The 9,780-nt window shown below is 31.9% G+C and overlaps 1 protein-coding gene and 1 long non-coding RNA gene across 3 annotated transcripts; one reads left to right on the top strand and one right to left on the bottom strand.

Moving 5' to 3' along the window:
- Positions 1-499: 499 nt before the first annotated feature.
- Positions 500-4,464, bottom strand: LOC104112523 (uncharacterized). Of its 2 annotated transcripts, XR_011410207.1 has the most exons (5): positions 4,166-4,461; positions 3,049-3,170; positions 1,875-2,074; positions 1,670-1,752; positions 500-800 (listed from the first exon to the last, which is right to left on the bottom strand). It is a non-coding gene; the product is annotated as an uncharacterized lncRNA (long non-coding RNA). The 2 variants fall into 2 exon arrangements; XR_689995.3 differs by having other exon boundaries at positions 1,875-3,170; positions 4,166-4,464.
- A 2,200-nt stretch (positions 4,465-6,664) lies between these two features.
- Positions 6,665-8,169, top strand: LOC104112524 (phenolic glucoside malonyltransferase 1-like). The gene has a single exon (XM_009622463.4). It carries the CDS (start codon positions 6,698-6,700, stop codon positions 8,054-8,056), a length of 1,359 nt encoding a protein of 452 aa, XP_009620758.1. The 5' UTR covers positions 6,665-6,697; the 3' UTR covers positions 8,057-8,169.
- The last annotated feature ends 1,611 nt before the right edge of the window (positions 8,170-9,780 follow it).

Consider the following 9,780-nt stretch of genomic DNA (forward strand, 5'->3'; position numbering starts at 1 on the left):
CTCCCTTTTGTACGTTCAAAATGAAGGCTTTGTAACTGTTGTGGAATTAATGGGAGAAACAATTAAGAAAAAGGATGAAGGATGAGGAATAGATCTTGAATGGGGAATGTTTTAAAAAATTGGAAACTTATTTTCAGTCTGTTTTTTAAAGATCCCAATTTGTTTAAGACCATTAGAATGTATTCATGCACGTTTTTCCTTGTTTTTCTACATAATGTTCATCTTACACCGTACTCTTTTCTCTTGCTGGTGGTTTCTGTGGTCGGATTGGTCAATTTAATGCACTAGGCGACGATAATTTGGATAAAATGTGCATATATTTAGTGAACTGACTAAATGAGATGACATCCCTTTAAAACAAAAAGATTAAAATAGCACACCAGCAAGAATTCACATTGACAAATCAACGCTCCGCAGACCTCTAGATTAGCAAGATAACTTTGGTGCTAGAGAGGTCTAGTTGTTTCAATGATACATATACAACTTGATAATAATAGCATTTGGAAATAAAAATATGTATCACATCATTTAGTATAGTAGAGAAACAAAAGAATGTTCTATGTGTGCAGACAAAAACGTGGATAGCCACATCATCCCAGTTTTCACAAATGGAACCACTTTTCGCAAAACTAAATTATTCAACTAATGAGAAACATCACAATGAAGCGAAATATCAAGCACACAGACAACTAAGTCATTTCTCATGTCACCCTGAATTTCTCTTCACACAGGCAACCCAAGTTTTTTTATTAACAACTCAATTGAGCCACCAACCATTGAAGCGAAATATCAAGTACAACCTACAAATAAACCAAGAATAGCATTACTCGGAATATAAAAAGAAATTTTGGGATACAATAAAATTTTTTTTGGATGAAGCAATATATTTATCATGACTAATCTTTAAAAGGAATCAAGAGGACCAAATAGACCAAAAAAGAAAAAAAGGACATATATTGGTCGTAGTTATGAACATAAGTGTGATAAAGCTAATAAATATATATATGGCACTGGATGAGACAATAGAAAATTGATCTTGAAGCTTATGAGCAGGTACCATTTCCCAAAATCCACTTAGAAACAGAATCAAGCATTCGAAAAATCCATGCTTTCCCAAGAAATAAAAAAATCTGAAATTCCTTCCTCCCATGACTTTATAAATAAAACTTCCGTCTTAAGTGAAAAGTTATCATACAGACAAACCACGTAGTATCATGAACATTTGTATATTAAATACATAACACAAAAACAAAAAATAAAAAATAATAAGTTAGTCAAAAATTCTTATTAATGTTAAACACTCTCAGTGAAACTGGGCCCTCACTTGGCCGATCAAGAAGCTTCTGAATTCTATCCTCCCGTTTTCGTTTATGCCTTTTGCTTTTGTACTTGAACTCCAGAAGATCCTGAGCAGTCTTAATCCCAAAGTATAAATTTAGGCCTCCAACTCTTTCATGAAGAGTCAAGCCTCACTTTCATCACATACTTTATAAACTCTGGTTTTCACTACCATAAAATTGTATGGAGAGAGCTTATCTTTATTATTTTTAAAAAAAGCTCAACTGACATGTTTACTCTTCAACTTGGTCACAATCTATTGATTCCACAAAAGTTAGTAGTTTTATTTGTGTATGAGCAAAAGCAATTCAATTACACTAAGTAATGATACCTGAGGATGAAAATCTTGAAATTCTATTGAGAGATGTGCTTTTTGTTCATATAGACCAGACACGTGTTTCCATCATTGCTCACCTAAGAATTCAGAATAAACCAGTAGGAAAAATCAGCAAGTAAAAAATTGAATGATTTTTAGTTGAAGATAGTAAATAACAAAGTTTATTAAGAATAGTACTTGCATATAACTTAATATTAACCTTCTCTTGTTAGTTGCAGCAATTCGCCCACAAAGAGAGAATCATGTTCATACATGTCCGTATGGAAAATACCAGACTTCCACCATACTTAATTTTGCCACATTAACTTACAGATGCAGTCCTCCTTACTTCATTTGTAACCAAAGCTTTAATAGAAGAGTAGTTTCTTCTCTCGAAGCTCTTCAGTCATAGAAAAATGGCTATTGATAATAAACATGGGTATCAATAACTAAAATTCACTTGAAAATAGCAACTGACTAAATATGCAGCTGTCACAGTTGTAGCTATTAGTTCGATAAGATCACTGGTACTATTTGCATAACAATATTTTTTGAAAAAGAATTAGTTGCAGTATTAGAGTCAATCCACCAGACTATTCCAAACTAATTCAACTTATAAATACATATATTAACAAGTTCTCTTAGTTTGTTTAGCTTGTCAAGTTACAACATCAAAATAGACTTTTAGGCAAAACAATGAAACCCCATATCCTTAATATATCATATAGCGGTTGAAATTTCTATTCAGATATAGGCCATAAGATGCAAAAGAAGGGAAGAAAAGGGGAAGAATAGTCCTAACTTTTCCTTTTACGGTTAGAGTTCGAAAAGTATGTAATAGAAACAGCTCTCACAATCAATATACCAGGTTTACAAATTGCATTTAGAAGTACTGAGTATGAAACAACATTGAGAGATATCATTCAAGCATTTCCTCAAAGAAGGGTGCAACTTTTAAGTGACCCCGTTATGTATATCCCTTCTGTTAACATTGTATATGCAATGTAATTAAGAGATTAAGGTTGTATCTGTTAGAAAGGGCATAGAAACAAGCACTTGGAAGAAGTCTCTTACTCTTTCTCTTCAGTTGTACCCTGTAAGAAGTCTGATGCAACACATATTACCTTTTGTAAAATGAAGTCTTTTGTAGCATACAATACATTAACTTCAGTATACTTTTAGTGTTAATTACCTTCTCAATTTCTAATTGTGTGTTTGTCACTCTGGTAGTTTCAAGTTCTAATGATACACTATGATTATTTGCATTTCTTGAAGATCTTTCAACTTTTTATTTTTCATACTTTCTACTCCCAAATTGAACCATAAAGGAGAAATATAATGAATAAACAGCTTTCAGATAAGTAGATGGTGATGCATTAAAAGTGAAAACATACTTTTAAAACAACCAAGAAATGTGGAATGAAATCTTAGCAGCTTTCCTTTCATCATCTGCAACTACCTCTTTAGTGCCACCAGGACATGTGAGTTGAAACTTCTGCAGGTTTTCTTTCATCATCTGCAAGTATTTCTTTAGTAAAAAATTCTTTTGATTCGCATCTCCAAGATGGGTGTGATATTTGAAAGCTAAGTAGCATTTGGGTCCTTGAAACGTAACATGAAAACTAGAAATAATAGAAATAGGAAATAAAATATTAAATCATGAAACCAAACAGAATTCTACACTCGTTATGTTTTATCAATTTTTCTTCTATGTCTATCAAAAAATCGATGTTTTTTAAGCTTTTATTATTTGGTTTGCCACAATGAAGTTTTAAACAAAACAATCATATCGTGCGTGTTTGCAAGCTCGCAACCTTCTACACAGTCTCTTCGTGCTGCTTTTGCCGACAATAGCTAATGTATATTAGTACATTAAAGGTGCAAGTTGATGGGAATAATGCTTTCTCCTCCATCTTTTTCGGTTAAACTATATAGATTCAAGAACTAATCACAAATTTATGGCCTCTATGATTTTAAAAATCCCGTACTCTGCATTGATTACACATTGAAAACCAATTAAGCCCATTATGCAACTCCTGAAAAATATTTTCCTAGTTAAAATAATAAAATAAAGGAAGTAAAAATAAGAAGCTGCCATTTCGGATCATGGATTAACTTCAAACCTCATTCAACAGGAGGTTTGGAAGAAAAATCAAAAGAGAAACAACGGAAAACGCAAAACTTGGTGAGGAAAAGAACCGGACTATAAGAGCATTTGCTTTGATCAGCACAGATACTAAGCAAGCAGTAGCGCACAACTTTATCCCAAATTATAAAACACATAGTTGTATTCAAAATTGGATTACTTCTTAATTCGTTAAACCACCTATATCAAGAGCACAATGCCTGATCAATTCTAGCACATTGAGTCGAATCTCGAGCTTCTATATCATTTCCTTGATGAGGAAAAGTAGTCCAAAATGCTTGAACAATTCCCTCCGTATGAGTCTAAGCATAAATAGTGGAAAAATAGACAAAATTAAATTTACAAGGAACCATAGAAAATTGTACCTCGTCTATTCACCTCTCGTTTCAACTCTGGAAGATGCTAACCATGGGATTATTGTTATGCCAAAGCAAATATTAAAAGAGGATAAAACCAAGCAAATCAAAGACAACAGAAAATCCCTAAAAAGGATACAAAAGATAAGCAAAAATTAGAGAGAAAGGTGAATAGTAATGGAGTAATGGTAGAAGATTGCTGCTAGAACTCGCCATCAATGGTAGATCCGTAATTGGTTGAGCAAATTAATGGTGAAAGAAAGCTAGTTGGAGGACTGAGCTGCAAAGAATTCTAGATGAATTATATACACGTGTGTTACCAAAATAATAAAAATTTAACTTAAATCAGTAATTTAAATCAGTTATAAAATTACTGAAATACCCTTGGTCGACAAATAAAAGTTGATTTTAGAATTTGAGAGAAGCCACGTGAACTGAGCATGGAGGAGAGCATTTTTATGAATGAGCAAAATGTCAATTTTGCCCTTGGTCGACAACACTTTCCTTTTCTATATAATAGAAAATTTTGGGTTCAAATAAAAAAAAAAGTTGTTTTATTTAATATTCACAATTTTTTTAAGAACTCATCACATAATTACTCAAATTTAGAACTTTTGAACTAACATTTTTTCTTCTAAATTATTACTTATATACCTATTACCTGAGCAGGGGCGGCTCAAGCATATGTGTGACCTAAAACCAAAGTTTAATATGAGGCCTAAATTATTTTTAAAAAGGTTATAGTATATATTTCTATTTGAAGTCTATTCTTCTAAATTTTTGAGATGTAAAGTTGTAAATAATATTTTTGTAATAAATTCTTTTCAACTAATATAGTCAACTCATTTAATCTTTCTTGAGACATTATCGATCTTAACTATGATTTTATCAATTTTAATTTTGAAAAACTTCTTTCGTTGAGGCAACTCTTATAGGAATTGTTAATATTATTCTATAAGCAATATAAGCATTTGGAGAAGAAAAGTTTTTTTATTTAATTGAGTATGTCGATTAGAGTAGTATCTTCTACTTATATTATTTTCCTTATCAAATAAATTCCAATTCACATTAATTATTCATATTACCCATTTTTAAGTAAGCCAAACAGTTACTTCATAACAAAAAAAGATTTTGTTCCTTCATATGAGAAAGTCTTATTTTATACTAAAAGTACTAAATATTTTTTTTAAAATACCTATAAACTTATTATTTCTAAAAAATAGGGCCTCCTAAATTTGGGGCCTAAGGCACGAGCCTTATTAACTATACAACATTAGAGCCGACACTTAGTGTACCTGAGTGTAGTATGTTAGCATTGTATCTAATTTTTTGTTCTCTTAAATATCCTAACAATATATTACCAACACATTATATAAAGATGAATTAAGATGGAGGATGTAGCAAAGTCAACAGGATAAAATTAGACAAGAGGGGTTTCTCCGATAGTCACCACATGTCACCTACAGCGTTAGGGTTGTGGGTTCGAGTCATCAAAGGAGCAATAGCTCCAACAAAAAGGGGATCAAAGTGGAATTTAAAAAAAAAAGATAAAAAAATAAAAAAGACTCTACGAGGAAATAAAAAGACTATAAGCAATATTCATAATTTAATATCAGCATAGTACAAATGCAACTTGTAAGATCGACCAGAAAAACTGAGCGGACCACAATAACATAGTTCAGTACTCTCTGGAAATGGGAATCAAAGTCTTGTGCAATCAGTATCGTACAACTTTGCTTTTGAACGTTAATTCAACCAAGGCGAAATATATCACCATCCAACGCATTGATAAAGTTTTCCATGATTGAGGTATTATATACTATGATTACGTGATTAACCTAGCAACAAATCACTTAATTATATATATACAGATGAAATTATAATTGTAGACGTTTGAACAATATTTAGATCATAAATTTATAATTGTAGGTTTTTCTACATTTTGATTTTCTTTGTTCGTATTTAAGATTTACATAAGGAAAAACTCAATTTAAGGGGCCATGAATCAAACAAGATAACTGAATAACATAGAAGCTTAAGAACTTTAATGGTATGCCCTCAAAGAATGCGTGTGAGACCAAATATATCTCCACATATGGGGCCGTTTAAAATAAGGACATATTTAAAGCAAATATGTGACATTAAAAACTTTGAATTTCACTTGAAAATATTATTCAAATTAGTATTTCAACTTCAAATTCTCTAATTTATGTTGGAATTGAAATAATAAAATAAATTTTAAAACAAACATTCATTTTGAAATTTAAGTAATAAAATAATTCTAATGACCAAATGGTGTGCTATTATACTAATTTTTTTAAAAGAGCTCAAAAATATTCCTATCGCATGCAATTGTTTAAAATGAAACGTGTGATATTCCAAATCCAATATCAACCACATATGCAATGGCGTGTAGTCGATGTACAAGTCAGAGTCACGGACCCAACTTTTTACTCTCACTTTATGTGTGAAGTAACTTCTTGAAATTCTATATATTGAAAAGCTAACCATAGTGTATTCTTAACCAAAAACGTTACAATAATGGCTTCTGTGATTGAGCAATGTCAAGTTGCGCCACCTCCCGGCAGTGCAGCTGAGCTCACACTCCCTCTCACATATTTTGATCATATTTGGTTACTTTTCAACCATAACCGGCGAATTTTGTTCTACAAATTCCCTATTTCAAAACCAGAGTTCGTCCAAACCATTATTCCTACTCTTAAAGATTCTCTCTCCCTTACTCTCAAACACTATTTACCCTTAGCTGGCAACATTGTTTGTCCACTATTAGATTGTAGCGGTTATCCTGAATTGCGTTATGTAACAGGAGATTCTGTATTTGTCACATTTTCTGAGACTGATATGAATTTTGACTTTCTCGTTGGTAACCATCCTCGAAATCTGAAGGATTTTTATCATTTTGTTCCTCAATTGAGAGAACCTAAGGATGCACAGGGGGTTCAGTTAGCCCCCGTCTTAGCCATACAAGTGACACTTTTTCCGAATCATGGCATATCCATTGGTTTCACTAATCATCATGTCGTTGGTGATGGAGCTACCATAGTAAGGTTCATAAGGGCATGGGCTTTGCTCAACAAATTTGGCGGAGACGAACAATTCTTAGCAAATGAGTTCATTCCGTTTTATGATAGGTCCGTAATTAAAGACCCTCGTGGACTAGGGAAATCCATATGGGATGAAATGAAGAAAAATAAGTTCGAGATGTGTGACATTGAGACTCCTCCCGATAAGGTTCGAGGTACTTTTATTGTAGCACGAGAAAACATCTTGAAGCTCAAGAATTTAATATTGTCAAGAAGACCGAGCCTAACTCATGTAACATCTTTCACAGTAACGTGTGCTTATGTATGGACTTGCTTAATAAAATCAGAGGCCGCAATAGGGGAAGAGATAGACGAGAATGGAGTGGAGTTCTTCGGATGTGCAGCAGATTGCAGAGCGCGACTCAATCCACCAATTCCTCCAACTTATTTCGGGAATTGCATAGTCGGGTACGTTGCAAGAACAAGGCATGCTGACTTAGCTGGAAAGGAAGGCTTTACAATTGCTGTGGAATTAATTGGAGAAACCATACAGAAAAGGATGAAGGATGAGGAATGGATCCTAAATGGTAGTTGGTTTAAAGAATGTTGTACAATAGACGGAAATCGATCGCTTTCAATTACTGGATCGCCAAAATTTGACTTATATGCTGCTGATTTTGGTTGGGGAAAGCTAGAAAAGTTAGAGTTCGTTTCTATTAACAATAATAATGGCGTAACGATGTCCCTCAGCAAGTCCAAGGACTCAGATGGAGATTTAGAGATTGGCTTTTCTTTGCCCAAAACTCAAATGAATGCGTTTGCTGCAATATTCACTCATGGGCTAAGTTTTCTGTAGCAAACTCTAGTAAAAATTCTAGTCAAGATTCAATTCCTTTTCTTTTCCTAGTTAAAATATGCTTTAATGTTATTTTATTGTGGTTATCGAAGTTCATGACTGTGTCGAGTTCAGTGTGGGATTCAGAATTTTAAACTTATGGGTTCCTATAACAATCTTAAGTTAATATATAATAATAACTAGATTAATGGACTACATTTCAAGCTAAATATTCTTATATTTTTAATAAATATTTCAATGCAAATACAGGATCTAGACATAAACTATTGGGCTCGTTATTACACTGGATCCGACCCTAGTCAAGCTAGCTCAAAATTCATACCATTTTACAGGAGCTGAACTATAGTCGTGGAAGGATGATTAGTTGAATACCTTTTGTCATATCACTACAATTTTGGATTTTCAAAGCAGGGGTGAAGAATGAAACATGTGTTTCCATTGTAAATCAAACTAGTCTCGTGGTAAACTGGTAATTATACAGATAACATTTCCACAATTATGGCGAATATTTATTTACTCTTGTATAGATCACAATAACCCTAATGCGTCTATTCGCATCAGCAACAAATTTGGCGAGAAAAGTATTCTGTCCACAACCGAATAAGTAGGTAAAAAGACTTGTGGATAGAATTATTTCAGCCACATTTTCCTTACAAAGGCGTTGGGCTGCTGTGAGTAAGGTACATTTTAGAGTAATTTTGTATCAATTTCCCAGTGTTTATCACGGGCAATTATCAATCTATATCTATCTATATTATATTAAAAGTACGAAAATCCTTAGTAAAATATCGTTCGCATTTTTTACCCTTTAAAAATAGAGTTAAACACTAGACAAAATAATCTTTTGATTCATTTTCTACAATTTAGGAATCTTCATTCAATTAATTATTTTACTAATATATTAGACTTGCAAATCAACTAAAAATTTGATTCTTAAATCCTTAAATATTTGGTATATATAAAAATCCTTAATATTTAAGAACTTAATTTACCCTAGACTTTATATAGCTACAATTTCTGATCCTAAATTAATAGACTACAGTCTTATCAATACGTAAACTATATCATTTATATTAGATAATAGCTGAAACTTATTATTTGCTAGGAATTTAGGATAGCAATTATAATAAGACACCTAAGGAAACCAGATAAATTGTAGCCATGAAATAACTTGTGCGTGTAGACGTTAGGTTTATGCATGTTATTTCATTCTTTCTTCCTAATTTTTTTAATAATAATAATATTTAGAAAGTACACTAATTAATAATCAGATCAAATTACTAACAAAAATTTAAGAATACAGAAGAAAGAGAGAGAGATTGAGAGGTGAAGAAAAGTGAACAGTGGCTGACAAGAGTCAAAGCACTAATAATTCTATAAAATACAAAAAATATCCAAAATTGAAATACTCATATCAACTTTATTATGTTTTTAAGAATATTATTCTTAATGGATAAACTTATACGGATGAGCTAATATAAAGAATCGGAATCAACAAAAAATAAAGAATCTAATTTAATTATTTTTAAATTCACCATACGAGTCAAATTATTTTTATGCTGACAAAAATCTTAGAATATATAAATTTGTTTGATAAGAAATGCATTAACGGTGAAAGAAATTGGAAAATAGAGCAACATTCATTATAGTAGAATATTTAAGAGTCAAATTGATAAAAATACAAACTTAAAGCAATAAGAATGAAATAGTAGAAATATACTAAC

This window comes from Nicotiana tomentosiformis, chromosome 8 (genome assembly GCF_000390325.3).
Source record: "Nicotiana tomentosiformis chromosome 8, ASM39032v3, whole genome shotgun sequence".
In the NCBI taxonomy this organism is placed as follows: Eukaryota; Viridiplantae; Streptophyta; class Magnoliopsida; order Solanales; family Solanaceae; genus Nicotiana; species Nicotiana tomentosiformis.